Source organism: Poromitra crassiceps (assembly GCF_964638095.1).
Source record: "Poromitra crassiceps genome assembly, chromosome: 6".
NCBI lineage: Eukaryota > Metazoa > Chordata > Actinopteri > Beryciformes > Melamphaidae > Poromitra > Poromitra crassiceps.
This window is the reverse complement of record NC_139627.1, coordinates 25,584,913-25,610,243: the sequence shown is the minus strand read 5'-3', so window position 1 is coordinate 25,610,243 and position 25,331 is coordinate 25,584,913. Positions and strand designations below refer to the sequence as shown.

The following is a 25,331-nucleotide window of genomic DNA, read 5'->3' as shown; positions in this document are numbered from 1 at the left end:
GATGCAAGGAAGACGCAGGCACAAAGAAAGTAAACAGAAAGGTAGTCACCTGACGTCAGCCCACCAAAATATCAAATATTAAATTGTGTATATAATAAAAAGGTTTTACATTTCTGTGCATAGATCTAATAAGGGTTGATTATATTCTTTCAACATCTGATAAGAGGCAGGAAATTGAATGTGATTTTTGATTCTTACATCCAGAGCCACCGACTGTTTGGCCCAAGACTTCTTCACCTGGTCGTACATGATGGTGTTGTTGATGCCCAGCCCGCAGAAGATCACAAATGCCTGGGAATGGGGAGGGGCATGAAACACACTGATTAAGCTGTGCACAAACAGCAAAGCTCAGCCCAGTGCTTTCCACTATACCCAGAGACCATATGCAAAACAAAAATGTATACCTCAAAAAGGCGCTGGTCTGCGTCGGCAAATGGTTTCCCGTCCAGCCTGTTCAGCACTTGAGCGACGCCTGTTACACAAAGTCAGTTTATCCACACAATGAGGACTTAGCCGTAAATGCTGATGTGGGGGTTGTCAAGCTTGATATTGGCTGGGCTCTGGTGCACCAAAGCCACCGCTATAATTAACAGAGGATCAAACCCACACACTCCAAGTCATTGATCGAAATACATTATTAATGTCAATAAAGGAGAGACACGCCTCCCTTTTACATAGATAGTAGTACATGCCACAACAGTGATGGTCTTTTACATCGATAAAAAAAAATCTTTCTCAATGGACTTGATGAAAAGGGCTATATACTGTAGAGTGATATTTTACATTTAATATAACGACACAAGATTGCATCATGAAAATGCACCTAGAATAAGATTCTACTCTGGTGTAACCATGACTACTTTGCAAAATGGAAAGCCATTGAAATGTGACTGCTAGATATGAAGTATAATTACCGGTAGTTATATTCTCATACATTCATTAGTTATTTTATTGGTGGCAAGAAATGGGATTTTTGAAATTGTTGGATTTGGCTGTCTTGTGTTTATACCACCACCAACAAGATGCATTAAAAAACAGTTTGTGCGGGAGGTACGGTGGTGCAGTGGTAAGCACTATCGCCTCACAGCTCGAAGGTCGTGGGTTCGATTCCCACCTGGGCCGATGTGAACACTGAAGGAATGCGTGCCCGTCCGCATGTCCTCGAGTGCCCACCACCCGGGTGGGGGTCGGCAAAATGGCCTTTCTGTGTGGAGTTTGCATGTTCTCCCCGTGCCTCCCGGGGGTCTCCTTCATATAGGAACCCCCTTCACAAAAACATGCAACATCCTGGTTGCTTATATGGTTCCTCCTCTGATCGTTAAGGGCGCCTGTTCAGAGGGAGGGGAACTGGTTGGAATAGCGTGAACCTCCCACGTGCTATGTCCTACCGGTGAAGTTTCCTCGGGCAGGTGAAAAGAAGCGGCTGACTTGACTGCCCATGTCTCGGAGGATGCATGGAATCAGTCTCGGCTCTCCCCAGATCGGCAGAGGATGGAGTAGCAACCAGGATTGAGTAATTCAAATGAGCACTAAACGGGGGATAAAAATGGGATAAAAAATCGGGAAAAAAAACATTAAAAAAAAAAAAAAAAAAAAAAAAAAAAAGTTTGTGCTTCCCAGCTCTAATCTTATTTCATACGCTCTCTCTTCAAAAGTGATTTTCATCATAATCTGGTTTTCCATAATAATAATAATAAGTTCAGTGTTTATGCCTGTGTTGCTGTCTGTTGTAGTGTAAAACGACTAAAGGGAGAGCAGGTGCTTACATGAAAGTGAGTGAGAAAAGGAGAAGATACTGAATAATGACATCACAACAGTATAATCCTAATGTTAATTTAAAATTAAATATTCTTCTAAATATGGATGAAAGTCCAAAAAACGTCAAATTTTCTTCGCCGCTTCCCTCGCGGGCAGCACCGAGAGTCCATTCCTTACAGCACCCGCCACCTAAATGTACTTCCAGCTTCACTGGGGAAGGGCGATTCTGAGCCTGCACTGCAGTGGTGGAATTAGCTGCGATATAATTTTTATTATATTTTCTTTGGGGGAGGGGGGAGGTAGGGGCACCAGCAAAAATCTTGCCTAGGGCACCAACTTGGTCAGGCACGCCACTGACCACATATGACCTTCCCAATCAAAAGTTACGTTTCCCCGATACTGGATGGCAGCCATCTTAGAATTCTGGGTCAAAATTATGACAAAATGTCAAACTGATGTCAGAATCAGATTATTTGTGGTTGACTTACACCGAAAAGTTTCTTCATATACATTATTCTAGGTGCTCTGGTTCAAAAGTCAAATTGTCAAGATGGCGGCAGTGGCCATCTTGGATGTGGTCATCTGCCAAAAAGGGGAGGGACCTGGCGACTATTTTAACAAAGGGGCCATAGAAGTCAAATCACTCATCAAAAAATCTTAGCCAGAGAAGGGTCATGGAATTTAAGTTATAGCATCAGATACTATGATTTCCTTCTCACGTCATTGACTTCACCATTGATTTTTCACCTGAACGGTTTATGATGTTCTATAGAGTATCATTGTAATCCTTGACCATGAAAATGTAGGGGTAGACATCACCTCTTGTGTATTATCATGTGTGGTTCAGGAGATATGATGCAAAGTACATTTGCTTATGGGAGAATTAAAATGGCTGCCAGAAGGCATTTTTGCGATGTCGCAATTTCAGAAAATGTTCAGAGCCCTAAACTATAAGTGTACCAAGTTTCATGCTTTTATGAAAAAGTGAACATCATTTTCACATATCATCTGGACTAATACACAGAAATCCGGGTTTTGTCATTTATATTTTATGGGAGTAGGTTTGTTTACAGAGTGATAACTATCAATAAGCTACAAGATCGACATACACCAAATCATGTGGTCACCTTGGGTGGTAGTTTTCTATTGATATCTGGTCCCGTTTAGTGAGACAACACAACATTCAAAACTAAATCAGAATATTGATGTGGCCAAGCTATGATCCAGATTTTGAGCCAGCTGTAAATGACAGAATATTTATTCAATGGGTGGAGTTTGAGTTCGAGTTTATTTCACTCATGCTCACAGTATTAAACTGAATTGAAGGCAGAATTTACAAGAAATATCTCTAATAAAACCTAAACTCTAAAGCCATAAAAGCCATAAAAAATTCTAAAAATTAAAAGAACAAATACAGCCAAAAAACATACACGCACACATACACACCCACAAACACACAGAGACAGACACACACCCACACACAAAGGCACAAAGACAAAGCAGACTCTAAAGGACTTTAGCTATCCATTTGACTGTGTTATACAGTCTTACAGCTGTGGGCAGAGTTGCTGCTTTCAGCCTGTTTGTTCTGCACTGAAAGTCTGTGATGTTGCCTCTGTTCTGTAGCAGTCTCTGTGTGCTTTCTGCTCTTGTTGTTTGTGGGAGCATGTCATGAAGTGGATGCTGTTCATGTGTCATGTCTCTGACCAGCTGAGTAGCTGCTTGTTCCCTCCTGCTCTGAAGCGACGGGAGTTGTGGCAGTGTGGTAGAGCCTCTGGAGATGATCCTGAGGGCCCTCTTCTGCACCCTATCCAGCAGGGCAGCCTGATGTTTATTGCATCCCACCAGAAGAACACTAGCATATTCCAGACATGGCCTAACCAGAGTAGTATAGATGGTGACAAGATCTTCACGTGGTAGGCCATGCCTGGCTAGAACAGTCAGGTAGTGGAGCCGCTTAGAGGCTTGCTTCACCATCTGTTCAGTGTGAGTGTTCCCGCTGAGGTCAGAGTCCAGATGGAAGCCAAGGAATTTGGTGGTGGTCACAACCAGGACCTCCTGTCCACCCAGAAACAGAGGAGCAGGTTGTGGTGGGTTTCTGGAGAAACAGATCCTCAGCTCCACTGATTTTTCTCCGTTGAGGAGCATGTTATTTTCATTGAAGTGTCGCTGTGGACGTTTGTTACGGGGAAGGCTCGGGACAGTCCTATGTCATCTGCATACCCAATGTCCAGTGTGTTTTCAAAGTTGGTCTTCCGAGTGGACATGTACAGGAGAAAGAAATATGGTGAGACCACTCCCCCCTGAGGGACCCCCGACGTGACGAGAAAGGAATCACAGCACTATGTCTGTTGGTCCAGGTTGATAAGTAGGAATTTACAGACTTTCAGACAATGCCAGAGAGATTACCCAACATGACCTATATAGATATTTCCAAGTCCGACACTACTTTGATAAGTGTGTTAAGGGATCTATAGGGAATATGTCAAACATTATACTCCAATGTTTATTAGGGCTTATGACTCAAAATTGTCAAAAGGGATTATTGGTGAGTTATAGGCCTAAATACACATACTTGAACTAAGAGGTCATACAACCGATTATGTGAAGACAAAGTGGGAAGAAGAACTGGGAGTTGTTATTGATTCTGATGTATGGTTGAACATCATCAACACACAAATCACCACTACAGCCTCTACACTACAGCCAGAACTGTGTTAGATTTTTGTGTCACACCAAAACAAAATGTGGTGACAGTATGGCAGGTCACACACATATATTTGGGGGTGTCCTGTTCTTAAAGCTTTTTGGGGTGCTGTGCACAGTACTATCAGAGAAGTAGCCTATTATGTTATGATATTGAATTTACTTGTTTATCCTTCTACTGTACCTAGGGAACATAGACGACCTGGAATTATCCATAGGTGACAGATATCTCTTGAAAGTCTTTATGGTGGCGAGCAAAAAGGCCATAACAAGGCGGTAGCTCTGTTGGGAACCTCCTATTGTCAACCAATGGATGGACATCATTAATTATCAGTCAGTTAACTTCAGTCTAAGGCTGCAAAAGGACAAAGGTGATGCTCTTTGGGAAATGTGGGAAACATACCTCACACAAAGAGGTGACAACTTGTCTGATATTTAATAAATTAATGAAAGGAAATAATTATATAATACTGCTATAGTCTCTCCGGCGACCTACTCACACTCCCCTCTCCCATACTTCCCCCCCTCCTCCTTTTTTGTGTGCTGGTGTGTATCTATTACTCAGTTTATTTTGTACTTGCTGTTTATATTGTATCTTTGCCTTTGATGTACACATGTCACTTTATTGTTTTATGTATCTTGTTTACACAAAATCTTGAAAAATAAAGTATAAAAAAAAAGATTGCACGAAAATGAAGGAAATGTAGCAGTGGTGATATCCAAACTATCTGGTTAATGTTGTTATATGTGACAGGAGATCCAGTTATTGTCCACAACACTGATGTGGGCGTGCCTTTCATTTATCTTCCCTGGTTTGGATTTACAAACACAGGATTATCTCATCTTAGTTTATCTCCTAATAAAAGTAAAAGAGAGAGAGGACTTTGTGGTTAAAGCCAACTGTTTATAGAGAGCAGACATGTATTTATTGTCACAGAGAAATTATGCTAACAAGAAATGTCCCCAGAGAGTACATTACAATATTTATGCCTCGCTATGATATATATCTACAAATCCATAATGCTAAAATAGAATTAATCATGTACCTAAAACCATTGTTCAGTCTGACAGATGCCTTGGTTTGAAATACAATATAGGCTTATAGGCTTGGATGCTTGGTCAAGGAAGAGGGTCGGGGCTAGGGCAAAGGGGTCGTAGCTTCGGATAAGAAGGTCATAGAGAGTCGGGGTTCAAGTGGTGGGTAGGTTGAGTAGCTGAGGGGATGTGGGGGAGTTATGCGTAAGATTAGGGATAGGACCAGCATTCTCCATATTGAAAATGATTAGCTGTGTTGTTGAGGTACCCCCAAAACATTGCTTAAAGTGCCATGAGGCTGAATGGCCACACCACTGGATCGTGAGCTTCAAGGTATTTGCATTTGTATTGTCAGGCGCTTCTTTTGACCTGGGAGTCGTCAAATCACAACCCTAACCCAAACACATTCAGAGTTTATAAGCGTCATTACTGATCATTACTGATGTTAACTGAACAGGATTTAAAGAGGCGGCAGGAACATTCATTTTTTGGTCAAATCACATGAAGTCAAGCAACAGTCATGTGAATTTCACTGGCATTTGTTAATTAACTTGAAATCTGTTTCAAAACAATAGGATTGAAACTACAGGATTTCTTGTGATAGCAGGAGAGAAGACTTTGCATGAGCTGGATTGGATGAGTCTGGACCCGTCGTCTTACGTCAGCAAGCTTCCAGCGAGATGCATCTACGGCTGGCTACTAGATTTAACCTTGGTGGATGACACAGGGATATCACTTTTCTGATTGAATGTATTGTTGACTGGAGAGTTTTTTCTGCTGCTGCTTTGTGTAGATAATGGTTTTAACTCTGGTCCTCAGGTGCCACCCACACACCCACACAGAACATTTCTCCTCCCCTCGCTCTTTCTCTTCTCCTTTCTCTCTCCCTTCCCCGACAAATGCACTCACACCCACCTACGCAAAAAATATGCACGTACACACAACCCTGCATGCACGCACACACACACACACACACACACACACACACACACACACACACACACACACACACACACACACACACACACACACAAACACACACACACAGGTTTTAATTGACCATCTGCGGTGGCTATACTGATCATTTTGCGCTCAAACAAAAGTAATGACTTCCCGCGTCAGATCTCAGTGGGCCGACTCGAGCTGCTAGCGCTGCCTCTTCCTGCAATATCCAGCGCCAACACCAGGCTAGAGAGATCAATGATTTATCAGTGTCAGAGTGGTGTTGGCCTGGGGCTGATTTCTGGAGCACAGAGCACACAGCAGCCAGGAGAAGCCATGGAACTCCTCCTCTGAGTGGGGAGTGATGGTGCAGCATGGCTCTAATTAGATACACATGCAAACTCACACTCCGGTCAACATGCTGAATCTCTACAATGCATTGGAAATGTAAAAAAAGAAGAAAAAGAAACCAAGTGCTACATGATGTCAGTGGTAAAAGTATTATGTTGTATTATGAACTGCAACGTAATGTATAGTTTTGTAGAATGTGCTGGGCTGTGTGTATCGTAGTTATCAAAGAACTGCACAGCACATATTTATGACACTACTCTTGCCAAGTCCTTCATGTTTTCATTTGATATATGTCCAAAACATTCATCATCACACACCCAAGCCCATAGATCAAGTAAGTCCAGGAGAAGTCCTATATGTTGACTTACCAATGATTTGGTGGTTGCTGTTCCATATAGGGACACATAGCACAGAGCGGATGTGGAAGCCTGAGAACTGGTCTGCCTAAAAACCAGGGGAGTGTAAACATAAGAGAAGGGATGCTGTGATTCATGCACAGAGGTAAGTAGCTTATTAAACTATGCATAATTCACATTATATGTTCACAACCAGAAAGTATTAAGTAAAGGTTAATGCATGATGAGGTGTCCATTATCAGAAAATAATGTGCATCCGCAAAGTCTGATAATGGATAATTTTCTGATAATGGATACCTCGAAGTGCATTAACCCGCTTATACCGTGGTCACTTGCCAAAGAAACAAAACAAGGCCATTCATTTATATTTTCATGCATTTTGCAATCAAAATCTAGTTTTCATAACCTTGGATATGAGTTGAAGATGTTGCCTCCATGAAGTCTGATAATAGATCATTTTCTGATAATGGACACCTCGAAATGTATTAACCCACTTATAACGTGGTCACTTGCCAAAGAAACAAAACAAGACCATTCATTTATATTTTCATGCATTTTGGCAATCAAAATCTAGTTTTCATAACCTTGGATATGAGTTGAGAACCGGCGAGACAAAATAGTCCCCTCGGCTGCTGAAGATTATCATTGGAGAAAATGGCCGCTTAGTGCCTGCACCTGGCGGAATTTCTAGCCCATAAATGAACTACCGGTAATACTTTGGCCAATTGTATGTAACATACAAAATAAAGCAAATGGCAATGTCTAAGAATACAACGCCATGTAACTGGCTCGTAAACTCGTATTCCAGGGAATTACGTTAACGTCTGCAGGTCTTAAGATATAAGTGGTGCGCGCCACGCTCGGAGGAGACTGAAAACCATCTGAAGCTTTCTATGTTGGAGTCCAGGTATGTTTTGTACAAGGAAGTCTCTCAGTGTGTTGCTGTTAACTGTCCATTTCGTTGTTTTGTTTGTGTTGATCTCATCTTTTCCCTCTTCGATTTGATTTGTATCGCTGATAAAGACAGTGCGCGCCTGACTGGCTTGCTGCAAAAGTTGTAAACAGAGGGTTTGACAGTTGACAGCTGAGAGCCGGTTTCTGTCAGCTGACTAACATAAACATATGATCTCCAAAAATGACAGATTTCTAAATAGCCGTTATTTTTGATAAACTGAGCACACAGGGGTAATCTAAATAGTTACTTTGACCGACTCAATTTTTATAAAAGTGCCATATTAACCCTTAACGGTGGTATAGAGCTCAAATGGCTCTGTCGAGACCATGGCGCATTGATATGAACGATGAACAGACCATTTGCCTGGAACTACTTAGCTAGGTGTACATTATCACAAAATAATGGACACCCTGCAGCCAATCAGAATCGAGTATTCACACAGACCATGGTATAATTATGCATACCGACCTCATCTGTGGTGTAAAGGCAATAGCAGCATTAGAATCTAGGAATCCTACTACTAGAATTGGCAGCATTGTCTGTCTGTCTGTCTGTCTGTCTGTCTGTCTGTCTGTCTGTCTGTCTGTGTGTCTGTGTGTCTGTCTGTCTGTCTGTCTGTCTGTCTGTGTGTGTGTGTGTGTGTGTGTGTGTGTGTGTGTGTGTGTGTGTGTCTGTCTGTCTGTCTGTCTGTCTGTCTGTCTGTCTGTCTGTCTGTCTGTGTGTCTGTCTGTCTGTCTGTCTGTCTGTCTGTCTGTCTGTCTGTCTGTCTGTCTGTCTGGAGTTGCAAGGTGCACCGTTGCTCCCATCACCTCCAAAATTTGCCAAAACACTGTTCAGGGGTCTAGCATGACTTTGGTCACACGAAAAAAGAAAGTGCACCCATAGAGGACGCTACAACAATATTTTACGTATTTTACACCTTCACAATAAAAGACCAACATACACTTCATACACAGCCCTCCAAAATTGGGATATGGTAATTCAATCGGGGGAAAAAATACCAGTTTTGTCAGTTCTGTAAGGTAGCCTATGTATTGTTTCAGTGAGATTGTATCAGTGGTTACCTCAGCATCAAAGCGAGGATCCTGGTAGGCATCGCTAATGTTCACAGGCAGACCTGTGGATGCTACCAGCTCCGCGATACTGTTGTTGATGAGCCAGTCTGAGTACGAAGATTTCTCCATGCTGTCTTTGAAACTGGGGATGTAGAAGAAGAGGATAGGATGACAGAAGGAACAGAAAGGAAGCGATATAGCACTCTACCAAATGTCTCCACTTGCCATTTCTCGGGAGACGTTGGATTCTGCCAAAATCTTTCTCAAACGATAACTTTATGTAAATGTAAAGCAAATCTTTTTTTTTATTATAATTACATAAAAAAGTGGTTTCATTCCTTTTTCACACCTTAAAAGTGATTCTGATTCTGAAATGCAAGCTTGCAAAAAGCTATTGGTATTTCTCCTTGTGGACTCTGTTTTACCTTGATGTGCATTTAATGAACTTCTCATACAGTAGATATCAGTGAGCTTCTCCAGCAGCTCATGAAGTAATGAAAAGTTAATAGTCTGAGTGTCTGCCTCCTCACCAAACAAACGCCCCCAGCTCCCCACACTCTGGCACAGAAACACCTGCATCCCTGCTCCGACCCTCCCCATTCACATTCACTGCAGTAGGCTGTCATTTACTTTTTGCTTATTTAACCTTCAAACGCTTGTTTTATTCCATCTTTCAAGTTTAGAACATAGGTGGAGAGACACTTTTGAATCTCTTTGATCTACTGTGATGTGTCTGTGTGCATGTGAAACCCACATAGTGTAGAGGGGAATAAGCCTGATAGGTCTCTCTTCTCCCTCTCTCTGGTCTGTAATTTTGCTGCAACAGACACACTAGCAGCAACATGTAGCAGCTCAACATTATTCTCCCCAGACACACTAGCAGCAGCATGTAGCAGCTCAACATTATTCTCCCCAGACACACTAGCAGCAGCATGTAGCAGCTCAACATTATTCTCCACAGACACACTAGCAGCAGCATGTAGCAGCTCAACATTATTCTCCACAGACACACTAGCAGCAGCATGTAGCAGCTCAACATTATTCTCCCCAGACACACTAGCAGCAGCATGTAGCAGCTCAACATTATTCTCCACAGACACACTAGCAACAGCATGTAGCAGCTCAACATTATTCTCCACAGACACATTAGCAGCAGCTCAACATTATTCTCCACAGACACACTAGCAGCAGCATGAAGCAGCTCAACATTATTCTCCACAGACACACTAGCAGCAGCATGTAGCAGCTCAACATTATTCTCCACAGACACACTAGCAGCAGCATGTAGCAGCTCAACATTATTCTCCACAGACACACTAGCAGCAGCATGTAGCAGCTCAACATTATTCTCCACAGACACACTAGCAGCAGCATGTAACAGCTCAACATTATTCTCCACAGACACACTAGCAGCAGCATGTAGCAGCTCAACATTATTCTCCACAGACACACTAGCAGCAGCATGTAGCAGCTCAACATTATTCTCCACAGACACACTAGCAGCAGCATGTAGCAGCTCAACATTATTCTCCACAGACACACTAGCAGCAGCATGTAACAGCTCAACATTATTCTCCACAGACACACTAGCAGCAGCATGTAACAGCTCAACATTATTCTCCACAGACACATTAGCAGCAGCATGTAGCAGCTCAACATTATTCTCCACAGACACATTAGCAGCAGCATGTAACAGCTCAACATTATTCTCCACAGACACACTAGCAGCAGCATGTAACAGCTCAACATTATTCTCCACAGACACATTAGCAGCAGCATGTAACAGCTCAACATTATTCTCCACAGACACACTAGCAGCAGCATGTAACAGCTCAACATTATTCTCCACAGACACATTAGCAGCAGCATGTAGCAGCTCAACATTATTCTCCACAGACACACTAGCAGCAGCATGTAGCAGCTCAACATTATTCTCCACAGACACATTAGCAGCAACATGTAGCAGCTCAACATTATTCTCCACAGACACACTAGCAACAGCATGTAGCAGCTCAACATTATTCTCCACAGACACACTAGCAGCAGCATGTAACAGCTCAACATTATTCTCCCCAGACACACTAGCAGCAGCATGTAACAGCTCAACATTATTCTCCACAGACACACTAGCAACAGCATGTAACAGCTCAACATTATTCTCCCCAGACACACTAGCAGCAGCATGTAACAGCTCAACATTATTCTCCACAGACACACTAGCAGCAGCATGTAACAGCTCAACATTATTCTCCACAGACACACTAGCAACAGCATGTAGCAGCTCAACATTATTCTCCCCAGACACACTAGCAGCAGCATGAAGCAGCTCAACATTATTCTCCACAGACACACTAGCAGCAGCATGTAGCAGCTCAACATTATTCTCCACAGACACACTAGCAGCAGCATGTAGCAGCTCAACATTATTCTCCACAGACACACTAGCAGCAGCATGTAGCAGCTCAACATTATTCTCCACAGACACACTAGCAGCAGCATGTAGCAGCTCAACATTATTCTCCACAGACACACTAGCAGCAGCATGTAGCAGCTCAACATTATTCTCCACAGACACACTAGCAGCAGCATGTAGCAGCTCGACATTATTCTCCACAGACACACTAGCAACAGCATGTAGCAGCTCAACATTATTCTCCACAGACACACTAGCAGCAGCATGTAGCAGCTCAACATTATTCTCCACAGACACACTAGCAGCAGCATGTAGCAGCTCAACATTATTCTCCACAGACACACTAGCAACAGCATGTAGCAGCTCAACATTATTCTCCACAGACACACTAGCAGCAACATGTAACAGCTCAACATTATTCTCCACAGACACACTAGCAGCAGCATGTAACAGCTCAACATTATTCTCCCCAGACACACTAGCAGCAGCATGTAGCAGCTCAACATTATTCTCCACAGACACACTAGCAACAGCATGTAACAGCTCAACATTATTCTCCACAGACACACTAGCAGCAGCATGTAACAGCTCAACATTATTCTCCACAGACACACTAGCAGCAGCATGTAGCAGCTCAACATTATTCTCCACAGACACATTAGCAGCAGCATGTAACAGCTCAACATTATTCTCCCCAGACACATTAGCAGCAGCATGTAGCAGCTCAACATTATTCTCCACAGACACATTAGCAGCAGCATGTAACAGCTCAACATTATTCTCCACAGACACACTAGCAGCAGCATGTAACAGCTCAACATTATTCTCCACAGACACACTAGCAGCAGCATGTAACAGCTCAACATTATTCTCCACAGACACACTAGCAGCAGCATGTAGCAGCTCAACATTATTCTCCACAGACACATTAGCAGCAGCATGTAACAGCTCAACATTATTCTCCCCAGACACATTAGCAGCAGCATGTAGCAGCTCAACATTATTCTCCCCAGACACATTAGCAGCAGCATGTAACAGCTCAACATTATTCTCCCCAGACACATTAGCAGCAGCATGTAGCAGCTCAACATTATTCTCCCCAGACACATTAGCAGCAGCATGTAGCAGCTCAACATTATTCTCCACAGACACACTAGCAGCAGCATGTAACAGCTCAACATTATTCTCCACAGACACACTAGCAGCAGCATGTAACAGCTCAACATTATTCTCCCCAGACACACTAGCAGCAGCATGTAGCAGCTCAACATTATTCTCCACAGACACACTAGCAGCAGCATGTAACAGCTCAACATTATTCTCCCCAGACACACTAGCAACAGCATGTAGCAGCTCAACATTATTCTCCACAGACACACTAGCAGCAGCATGTAACAGCTCAACATTATTCTCCACAGACACACTAGCAGCAGCATGTAACAGCTCAACATTATTCTCCCCAGACACACTAGCAGCAGCATGTAACAGCTCAACATTATTCTCCCCAGACACACTAGCAGCAGCATGTAACAGCTCAACATTATTCTCCCCAGACACACTAGCAGCAGCATGTAACAGCTCAACATTATTCTCCACAGACACACTAGCAGCAGCATGTAACAGCTCAACATTATTCTCCCCAGACACACTAGCAGCAGCATGTAGCAGCTCAACATTATTCTCCACAGACACACTAGCAACAGCATGTAGCAGCTCAACATTATTCTCCACAGACACACTAGCAGCAGCATGTAGCAGCTCAACATTATTCTCCACAGACACACTAGCAACAGCATGTAGCAGCTCAACATTATTCTCCACAGACACATTAGCAGCAGCATGTAACAGCTCAACATTATTCTCCACACACACTAGCAGCAGCATGTAGCAGCTCAACATTATTCTCCACAGACACACTAGCAGCAGCATGTAGCAGCTCAACATTATTCTCCACAGACACACTAGCAGCAGCATGTAGCAGCTCAACATTATTCTCCACAGACACATTAGCAGCAGCATGTAGCAGCTCAACATTATTCTCCCCAGACACACTAGCAACAGCATGTAGCAGCTCAACATTATTCTCCACAGACACACTAGCAACAGCATGTAGCAGCTCAACATTATTCTCCACAGACACACTAGCAGCAGCATGTAGCAGCTCAACATTATTCTCCCCAGACACACTAGCAACAGCATGTAGCAGCTCAACATTATTCTCCACAGACACATTAGCAGCAGCTCAACATTATTCTCCACAGACACACTAGCAGCAGCATGAAGCAGCTCAACATTATTCTCCACAGACACACTAGCAGCAGCATGTAGCAGCTCAACATTATTCTCCACAGACACACTAGCAGCAGCATGTAGCAGCTCAACATTATTCTCCACAGACACATTAGCAGCAGCATGTAACAGCTCAACATTATTCTCCACAGACACACTAGCAGCAGCATGTAACAGCTCAACATTATTCTCCACAGACACATTAGCAGCAGCATGTAACAGCTCAACATTATTCTCCACAGACACATTAGCAGCAGCATGTAGCAGCTCAACATTATTCTCCACAGACACACTAGCAGCAGCATGTAGCAGCTCAACATTATTCTCCCCATGGGGGCGGGTGGGGATTCGGAGGTGCATTAGAAATCCTACAGTACGCTCGGCTTTTGACATCAAATGTATTCACATAATTACACACATAAATCTTGCACAGCCGTCCCTGCTATTCAGATGTGAACCTTTAAGAAGACTAGTCATCACACACTCACAGCTCTGTTGTGTACTTTACGTTGGAATTACAATGTGGCTATTTATTTGTCGTTATAAAACTGTATGTATTTGCTATTATAAAACGGTGTGGATTTCGTCTGACAATTGCAACACAAATCAGCAGTGAGTGTGTCCAGTCAGAGAGAGTAAACTGGCCAGACATTTCCTTGATCGCTACTTATTTCTTACATCTGCTATTTCTTCTGTTATGATGCTTTTTTTAATGACTGTGTCCACGTCAGTGATGGCGAGCACAGGATCATTTGTCTTCCTTTTGGTGCTGTTTTTCATCCAGAAACAACCCACACAATATTAAGCCTCTCTTTCTCCACTCAACCATGCCTAGCAGTAGAGGGACGCACGCAAACCCAATTAAGGAGGGCTGCTACAGTACGCCTTCCATTCAGAATCAGCACATATTACTTCCACAGCGCTCCAGAATATTCACTTTTACTCTCTTTCTTTTTTCCGAGGTTTCACAGACAAAAACCTTCAGAGAATTTGTCTTTGATGGAGGCTCTAAATATTCAACCAAGCCAAGGCTCTGTGCGGAATTTACAGGTGTAGTCAGTGGTGACAAAGGCGAAGAGAATATACATAGAGATATGACTATTCAGTGAAAGGGTTCACGTCAGCAGCAGAGGGAAAATGGAAGGACAGATGACGTTCTCAAAGAGCTGAATATGTGTGTGTGCGTGTGTGTGTGTGTCTGTGCGCATGTGCATAACCAATATAAAATATATACATCGCACATTACCCATACATAGATATGTGCAGTACCCTTCAAAGCCAAGTCACATGGTTATTAAAGGTAGCCCATTTAGAATTGTGTCTACTTATTAAAGTGACATATTAGTGTGACTAGAAATAGCCGCTCATTTCTAGCTTCTAGCTTTGCGTGCTCATTAGCGCTCAACTGTGCATGCACCGCGTAACTCTCTGCCTAATTATAGTAGTGAGATAATCCTACCTATAGCATCTTAAGGGTAGATTTGAACACCTGCACACCATACATACCTGTTTTCAGTGTCTGCACTGCACTTGGGCGACAGTAGCTCAAATGACTTGGTGAACTTCACCACCTGTGAGGTTCGAAAGGGGTAAAATCACTAAAACGTACATAGTACATAGTGTACAGTCACACACACCGGCAGACATAAAAAGAGAGAGAGAGAGAGAGACAGACAGACAGACAGACAGACAGACAGACAGACAGACAGACAGACACACACACACACACACACACACACACACACACACACACACACACACACACACACACACACACACACACACACACATACACACACACACACAGCAGCAGCAGCAGCAGCAGCACTTCCTCTCAGTCAAGAGGACGAAAGGTACTGTACCGGTGACTCAATGTCCTCCAGCAGTTGCACGGAGCAACGCTCGCACTTGAGCAGCGTCTGCGCTCGGTGCATGATCTTCCTGACAATCTTCTCCAGATCAGTTTGTTCCTCAAACAGATCATTCACCACCTCCAGGAGAGCCTGCAAGCCGGCAACAAACAAGAAACCATTGGCAATGGCAACACTCCTGCCTACCTGAGCCACAAGCTTTCTGCAAGAACCAATGAATAAGCCATCTGTCAGCAAGGACTACTCAAGGCCCTTTAAATAAAGATGTTTGGCCTCGCTAAGCTATTAGAACATGATTGTTATTATTCTTAAACAGTGTTGTGCAAGTTACTTTCAAAATGTAATATACTACATATTACTAGTTACTTTCATTTGAAAGTAATAAGTTACTTTACAATATTACTTTCTGTGTAGAGTAACTCGTTACTTATTACACTACTTTTGCATTACTTTCAGCAAAATAACAGCAGTAGCAGAATGACATCGCTGCCCCGGCCGGAACCATCCCGAAAAATTATTTCAACCGCCTTGAAGTCAGTGTAAACCGTCCAAAATTCTAAATGTTATTCTTTTCCTTTGTTATTGTCATCTATAGTGGTTGTTTGCATAAAAACACAGTTTGATTAGGAAATGATTGTATCTTTTTTAAATATGTGCTTTGATTTAATAAAATGTAACTCAATTTGTAACTTGAGTTACTTGACAAAGTAACTGGTATAATATTACTGAAATCCTATAAGTAATAAGTTATATTACTGAGTTACTGCTAAAAGTAATATATTACATGTAATATGTTACTTTTGTAATGAGTTACCCCCAACACTTCTTAAAGCATAAACATATATATAATATAACATGATAGCTTTTCCCAATAAAAGTAAATTAGGTCTGTCATCTAAGGCTTGACGGAAACTAGATACTTAGGCGATGCCAATCTAATTAAATACCCAAGTACATGAAAATCTTATGGTGTAAAGGCTCTACTCATTTCTCTCCTCCTTTCACTGATCCCTGCTCTCATTATATTCTCCTCCATCAGGGATCAATGTGTGTGACATGCATTAGTGCATCTCTAGACAGAGCCTTTAGACGGCGACCCAACCCCCCCTCCCACCACCCCCCGGATCCTGGCCCCTCCCCCTCTGGAGGACCAGAGGAAACGTCTAGGCGGGGCTGCTCGCTGATCTCCTGTGGCAGCAAGTGGGCCGCTGCTGATCAATAGGGGGGGGGGGGGGTATTGCGGTTGGCCCTGTAGTTCTTACCCGGCTCCTGTCGTATTCCTTCCTGGAAGCCGCAAAGAGCTGAGCGTTGGAGATTGCGATGCCACAGAAGGGCAGATACATCTGCAGCACCTGTGGACACATCGAACCCTCGTCGTCAACTTTGTAGACATCTAACATCACTGACCTACATACACAAATCACTGTCCTTGGCGCTAAATATAACTGTTATTGTACAGACAAATTTGTTTTGAGGTATCCAAACAGCTACAACTAAAAAAAGGATGTGATATCTTTCTTTTCTGTACAGCAATCATTTAAATTTGTGTAATGTGTAGCTATTTTTTCCAAATAGGCTTAATGTTGTAGTCAATTTTATGACTGGCTATATATAACATTAAAGCTATTTGGGAAAGCAAAAACAATAAATGTGAGTGAAGTAATGTTTCCATCCATGAAAAACTTCGCTTTTGAATTGGAACAAATAAGAAATGGCCTTTCATCGGCATCATTACTTGCTGCAACAAATAAATCAATTCAGCTGACATTTTACCATTTGACTGAATAGTCTGACCCACAGTGCCTCTGGCTCATAACATGAATTCCATATTATATTTCCTGTTTAATTCATATTGCTTTTATGTAACATAATCATTGGAATCGAACCGTATTTCTTTTCTTCCTCACCACTGTTGATCGATAACACGCTGCACTTTTTTTTTACAAAGTATACAAGCTCACACTACAAAAGATATTAAGAGGTGGATGTAACTGTGTACTATTAAGACAGCTGTGGTGTGAACAGAGATAACTGTGCTGGAGACTGAAGAGGCTGAAATCTATAGGATTCCAACTGACCATGTAGCCTTATCTGAGAGACACTCAGCCCCATAACAAGGAATCCATAGAATTTAGGCTGTTTGCTTCCTCACTCCGCCTCTTTGTTTACTTATCTATCTTTAGCATCTGGCTGCTGTGTAAACAATAAAATCAGTACAACAAGCAGCTTAGTCATATTTACCAGCCCTCGGCCTGACCTGGGGGTAGGGACACTACAACAATACATGAATGGGAAGTTACTCAGCTGTGGCCCCTGATACAGGAGTATCTCTTTAGAATGTATCAGTTACTCATCAACCACCATTGAAGACATGAGGAATATGATAGGAGACTTTTTAAGTATGCGCACTGCAAGGGGGTGTCTGACTGGCGGGAATAGAGTGATCCTCCATGCGCTACGTCCTGCCGGTGAAACCCCTCGCTGTCAGGTGAAAAGAAGTGGCTGGTGAGCTGGCGAGTGCACATGTATTGGAGGAAGCATGTCTATTAGTCTACAACTCTCCCCAGATCGGCAGAGGGGCTGGAGCAACGACCGGGACAGAAGGGGGAATTGGCCAAGTACAATTGGGGAGAAAATGAGAGAAAATATAAATAAACAACTTTATAAAATAAAGTATGTACACTGCAAAACCTATGAGACAATGTGACGGTGGGAATCACCAGATCCCGCACGATACAATATTATCACGATACTTAAGTCACAATACAATAGTATTGCGATATGCTAGTCTTGCAATATTGAGATATATACGAGGGATTGCGATATATGAGGGATCAGTGTTGGTAAACAATGGGCAGCTTTTAATGGGACCCTATGGAGCCAGCCTTGAGTGTCTCACGCTAGCAGCTGTGCTTTTTACTAAATTCACTTCATTTTAAAAACTGCGACAGTTCACACAACTTTAACACGACATGCATATACATCAGACTGTTGAGCTACTTCCTGTTCTCACTCAGAATGTCAAAATATAAGCGATGTGATGTATAGTTTTTGAGATATTAACGTTTGATTAACGCTGATTCGTCCTATTGTGATATATTGCAATTTATTACCTTTTTTCCACTGCAAATTATGTTCCTAAAGGAAAACTTTGTCAACATCTGTTTTATGTAAGATACATTTTCTAGTTTGTTCATCTAACATCAATCATTTTTATTACAGCAAAATTGTCAAGTAGACAGACTTATAAAAACCATAAACTCATAAATGTTGCATGCACCTGACAATTTATATAATAAAATAACACGATACATTTGTGCGATACAAAATATTGCCGCACAAAATATTGCGATATATGCTGTTGTAACCAGAGTTGTTATGACATGTATAATTACACTAAATCTGTTATTTTAATTTATACAGTTTTATTTTACCTCCACCTCCACCTCTGCTGTCTAGCAATGTTACTCCTCCTTCTCTGAACCCTTAAACTTCCTGCCCTCACCTCTTCCCTTTTACTCTGTGGCTTGATGGAAGAGGATTGTGTTGGAGAGCTTTGCAGAGTGGAGCAAAATGTTGCTTTATTTTCTTTCTTGTCAGAATACACGGATCGGATGACAAAGATATACACGACACAATGCAAAAGTTCACTGGTTACACTGCATCGATCCCCCCCAGCCCTAATAAGAAGCAAAAGAATGGTGCTTCTCAAACAAAAATGAAATTCTTCTGCTCTTGCGTATCGCAATGATGTGCATATTAACACTGTTTAACATGCGCTTCAAGTTAAGTACAAATTACAAAATCACTAACATTGATAATGAGTAAAGCAACTTTGGGCACTTCATTCAGTCATTATGATCAAATGCCTTATGCAATTGTCTTTAGCCGTGGAAAAGAGATGATGCAGAGCAACAAGCTGGTACATTAGGCTGTTTCAGCTGTCCTATGGAATTCTATAATGATCTTCCAGAAAGGCTGTGGCCATCAATAGCCCCAGCAGGAGCAGATTCATTAGTGAGCAGGACTTTAGGGACCTGGCTATGGATCTGCCCGTGGAAGTAACGGGCAAACCCGAGAATAGCACTGCTCTTTCTAATTGCATTCTGTCAGGCAGGCTATTATACAAGGCTGCATTACAAACAAGACGTTTTTGCCTTGAGACCTGTAGGGTTGACCAGTAGAGTGGTTTAATAACGAAACAAACTGGCCAAGGCCTCAGGGACTCCACAGCATGCTGTCCTCTAACCTCGATGGCTTCACGCTCCATAGCTGGAATTTCATATGAAGAGAGCCAAAGGAAAATTACAGTTCTTTCTCCACTCGCCATGTCTATAACAACTACCTTCCTAGTAGGGATCCACGATATATCGGCAATCATATCAGTATTGGCCGATGTCAGTCATTTTCAAATATATCGGTATCGGTCCGATGAGCAAAATAACAGCAATGTTCATATTGGTGGTCACTGCATGGGCACCTGTTTCCAGTGATTTATTTTAGCACCCAAAAAGTGACGTTTTAAAATGTCACTTTGGGTGCTAAACTAAATGCAGTGTGAAAGCTTTTTATTCATTTGTTCACTGTTGGTTCACCTTTGAGCTCGGAACCTGCCCACTTCTGGACTTGGATATGCGTGTTTTTTCTCCTTGACCCTATGGAGCCAGCCTTGAGTGTGTCTCACTCTAGCCGGCTGTGCTTCTTACTAAATCCACACAAAAATAACCATAACTCCTAACCGTTAACACTACATACATATATTATACATCAGACCCTTGAGCTACTTCTTCTGCTCTCACTCACAAATTCAAAATATGGCGTCCGTGTAGTGTAGCGGTAGATTCCCTGCCTACCAACACAAGGGTCGCAGGTTCGCACCCCCGTGTTGCCTCCGGCTTGGTCGAGTGTCCATACAGGCATGAATGGCTGGTGTCTGTGCGTGGGAAGCCAGATTGGGGGTATGTGTCCTGGTCGCTGCACTAGCATCTCCTCTGGTCGGTCGGGGCGCCTGGTCGGGGTGGAAGGGAACTGGTGGGAATAACGTGATCCTCCCACGTGCTACCAGTGGGCAAGCCCACCCCCTTCCCTCTGATGATGCGGAAGTTAATTGAAAAGCTGTAGTTCCTCGAATGGCCACTAGGCGTCAGGGCAGTAGGCATTCCTCCCATGTTAAAATGCCCTTTGTAACGGGATTAACATCTTTCCAGTGAGGGGCAAAACATGGTTTTGCTCTATAGCTAACTTCACCTTTTCATAACAACTGTAGGGGGTTATTTGTCATCAAACTCACCCGATTGGAGTAAAATAGATGATAGAAAAGGGGGTGATTGATTGTTTACATGTGTTTTTCAGTATGTATAAAATTGGATTATAAAATAAACTTGTTTTTATACACATCATATATCAACATCGGTAAATATCTGTTATTGGCCATAACAGTAATGTTAATATCGGTTATCGGTATCGGGCAAAATGTTCATATCGGTGCATCTCTACTTATGTGGAGTTAACACGTTGTGTTTTCTGTGACTTTACATAAAGGTGTGATACGGTGAAACCACAGTGTTCCACCAACGCTCTTCCCGAGCAATAAAGTGAAGCTCTCCAGTTTCTCATGTGGGACTCCCTCGCTTGCGTCAGCAAAGTGCATATCACTCTTGCAAATACATTTACCAATGATTGCTCTTTTTTTGGAAGTGACATCAAATATTTATACAAGAGGAATCCACACCACGACAAATTTTACAATGCAACTGACTCGGTTATTCAATTAGGACATGAATAATTCCAGACACTTAACAGATCAGGTGAAAGAATGAATGATCCTGTTTCGTTGCTGCCTTGAGTGCGGGTCTTCCATAGCTGTTATGTGGGCTCATTGACTGTGACGGTGGAGCAGCATGGCGTCACTGAGTGGCCTACTTTCCTACAATAACACTGTAACAGCATTGAATGGACCCAGTTTCACGCAGGCCGCTGTTCATCGGATGAAACAAGCTTTCGAATGCCACCATATTATACAAGTTGGTTGTAAGTCGATTACAATTCATACAGATGTAGTCCCTGAAATAGGAGACAGCATTTTTTGTGTGTGTTTTATAATCCAAAACACAGTTGACTGGCTCTAATTTATGGGTCGCCTACTATGAAACCAGAGAATAAACACTATCATAGCAAGGGGGTAGCATTATAGCTATTGTAGTGATACATGAATAATTAAATTGTTGTGTGCTTCACAAGTACATGGAAATATGCCAGGAGCAAAGAGAGGTCACACGACACCTTTCAACAGTGGCTGTTGCATCAGTGCAGTATGGTCAAGATAGATCAAGTCTTTATGCACATTTATTGCTCCTCAGACGAATCTCCCTGAAGTGCTTTGGCCATAAACAATTCTGGGAGCTTAATTCCACTAGATAGATGAAAACAGTTACGTTGTAGTGACTCTTTGGAGGTTTTCTTGTATTTTTCAGAGAAGGGGGCACACTAAAACCAAGGAGAAATATGTCTTTGCTTGCAAAAGATAAACTGGAATCGGTTATAAGGAGACAAAGGCATAATAATAAAGACTTTATGAATTCTATCAGTTATATTAATGCCATGTTTCATGTGACATTTACTTGCAAACACATAAGTCTCCAAATTCAATATAATTTAAATATGGTCAGATGTGACAACCTCAGTTTTTGCAACTCAAAGCAGCATGCAGTGGTGAGAAAAATATATGATCATCCAGTGAATCAGATTTTTACAAATTATGTAATAAAACAAACTGTAACAAAATGTTGATCTTTTGTTTTTTATTATTATTATTGTTGTTGTTGTTGTTGTTATTTTATTATTATGTGACAAATAACTCATCAAGACTGCAATGCATTATAGTGTACTACTCATATCAAAACATTAATAGAGAACCTTTTGAGAATGTTTGGAACACTTTGCTGGTTCGATGGCTGAATCTGAGTACAAGTTAGTCCATTAACATAAACTTCCTGCCACCATGCTTCACACACTGATAACAGATTGTTCAACCATGCTAATTTGTTGGCTGAGAAAATTAGCCTACCCAATTAGCATTATTAAGAATTAACTAATTAATGAACTGCCCTTTATCAACATACAGCACAGTGTCTATGCTTAATGTGATAGTTATGGGCTTCTCTGTTTGGACTTTGAGTCAATCACTAACTCAAGTGTGTATACCACTCTGTGAGTTTTGGGAAGCAAAATGTGGTCTATGTAAGATTTAACCAATGAGGGATCACTTACATATCAGCAGCTTTTTGTATTATTATTCTGTATCATAGTTTCTTGAGCTATCACATTCTACTGTAACAAGTTCATTTCGTTCCAGTGTTTAAAATAGTAAATGTGAAAGTTTCACAGGTTACATCAGGGGTATCTTTCCAGAGTTAGCGCTATACTCCAAGTACAGATTATACCTGTCAATCATGAAACAAGCACAAAAGTACAAGACCCATAAGCTCTTCTATGGAGAATAAAGTACAGTTAAGCTACTTGGCTTAAAAATCTTTTCTTGAATTTTATTTATTTTCTTTTATATCTTGTTTTTCTGCAGAATAAATGACACCCGGTTCAAACTTTGTTAAGGTGCTGGAAGCGTATGAGTACAAAATAAAAAGAAAGGATTCTGCACACTTAATGTAAATCCATGAATCACTTTCATCAAAGGTCTCATAGACCGAAAGCTTAGCAAAGCAATAAGGTGAAGCTTTTTGCATGGATTTAAGTGTGCAGAATTGTTTATATTGCTTTTTTTGGTCTGAAAGTTTTCTCCCATTTTCTCCCCAATTGTACTTGGCCAATTGCTCTGTTGTCCCAGTCATTGCTCCACCCTCTCTGCCGATCTGGGGAGAGCGTTGACTAGCACATGCTTCCTCCAATACATGTGCAGTCACCAGCCGCTTCTTTTCACCTGACAGCGAGGACTTTCACCGGCAGGACGTTGCACATTGGAAGATCACGCTATTCCCCACCAGTTCCCCTCCCTCCTGAACAAGTCTAAGGCTGTGTGTCCATATAGCGTTATTTTCTGAGCGCCAGCGCCCGTTCCTCATTAAAAGCAACGGGAGGCGGTCGCAAGGTGCGCAAAAGGTGGCCGCAAAAGTGCTGCAGCCCGAGATGTTTTCCCCCGAGCAGAGCGCTTTCAAAGGTTCAGAAATGTACAACTTTTCAGAAAAGCGCCGGGAGACATGAACCGCTTTTTCCAGCAAACCAATTGCAACGACGGAGACGCTAGCCATTTCCCATAGCCTGGTAAACCAGCCTGTCACGCGAGCTCGCATTTCATTTCATTCTACAGACCGTCTGGCCTCAGGCCCTGGGACGGAGTTTGCAGAAACTGCAAAGCATACTAGCCAATCAGCGACCCGCCTCGGAGTTGACATCGTAACCGGCCAATCAGGAACGCCGCTGACAAAAGCGTAATGGCTGCCTCCGTGCCTGTCCGCCTCGAGGAGTAATGTCAACGTTCGTCGAGTTCAAACAGCCATAAAGTGCAGTTATTGCAGAAATAGACTCAATAACAACAATTAAGGAAGTACAGGAGTATGCAACAGCGGAGTTTCTCGAAGGAAAAGATGTTTTCGCCGTTCTCCCGTGTGGATTTGGATTTGACTGGATCCAACGCTGATTGGCTGAAGGAGTTGTCTGTCAAGGCAAGTACACCCGCCCAACTTCCGCCCACTGCAAAGACTGGGTGAAAGCTGGAGGCCAGACCATAGACATATATAAAGGCTAGATGGCTTACCCGCGCTGCCGGTCAATGGAGAGCGACGTCGTCGCATGGTGGCCATCTTGCTACGGCACCACAGCTTTATATATATCTATGGGTTAAAAAAACGCTAACATTTTATTATTATTTTTGGCTCCAAATTACACCAAACTTAGACCGAAGCATCATCATCATGAGATGAATTCACGCACCTAGTTTCATGCAGTTTCATCCATTTTGCTAGGAGCTATGAGCATCTGTTGTTGGGTTAGTATTATCACATCAGATGATCATAACTCCTAGGGAAATGGATGAAACTGCATGAAACTTTGTGCCTGAATCCCTCTCATGGCATAGATGCTTCGGTTTAATTTTGGTGTAATTTGGAGCCCATCAAAAAAATAGTGTTTTTAGTGTTTTTTGTTGTTGTTGTTGCCGTATCTCGGGAACGGAATATGCTTGTAATAAACCAAACCGTTTGTAAATCCGTCAAGATTTCAGCGAGTTATGAGTATTTTTGTCTGTGCACCCTCCAACAGCTACCATAGAACGTACCAGAAAGCCTGCCGTAGCAAGATGGCGGCGCTTCAACGACGCTGGTGACTCCGCCTTAAGCCATCTAGCCTTTATATATGTCTATGGGCCAGACGGTCTGGTAGAACAAAATGAAATGTGAGGTCACGTGACCGGCTGGTTTACCAGGCTACATTTCTCATATCGTCCATAGCAACAACAATATGGAGAAAGTCAAAGTGCTGGTGGTGGAGAAATAGGACGTTGTAATTATTGAATATTTACATTAGTGTAACACTGGAGTCGGACATGTATATTGGAAATACCTGGTAAGAACATGTGCTAACTAGCTG

The 25,331-nt window shown here is 42.3% G+C and overlaps 1 protein-coding gene across 1 annotated transcript in view; it reads right to left on the bottom strand.

Moving 5' to 3' along the window:
* pde11a (phosphodiesterase 11a) overlaps positions 1-25,331 on the bottom strand; it is a gene marked incomplete at both ends in the record, with an annotated part of 73,760 nt that overhangs the window by 38,072 nt on the left and 10,357 nt on the right. The window contains 7 exons of the mRNA XM_083638170.1: positions 199-291; positions 405-472; positions 7,161-7,236; positions 9,168-9,300; positions 15,367-15,431; positions 15,723-15,863; positions 16,994-17,083. Of these exons, the coding sequence (XP_083494296.1) occupies positions 199-291; positions 405-472; positions 7,161-7,236; positions 9,168-9,300; positions 15,367-15,431; positions 15,723-15,863; positions 16,994-17,083 (666 nt within the window). The remainder of the gene's footprint in view (positions 1-198; positions 292-404; positions 473-7,160; positions 7,237-9,167; positions 9,301-15,366; positions 15,432-15,722; positions 15,864-16,993; positions 17,084-25,331) is intronic.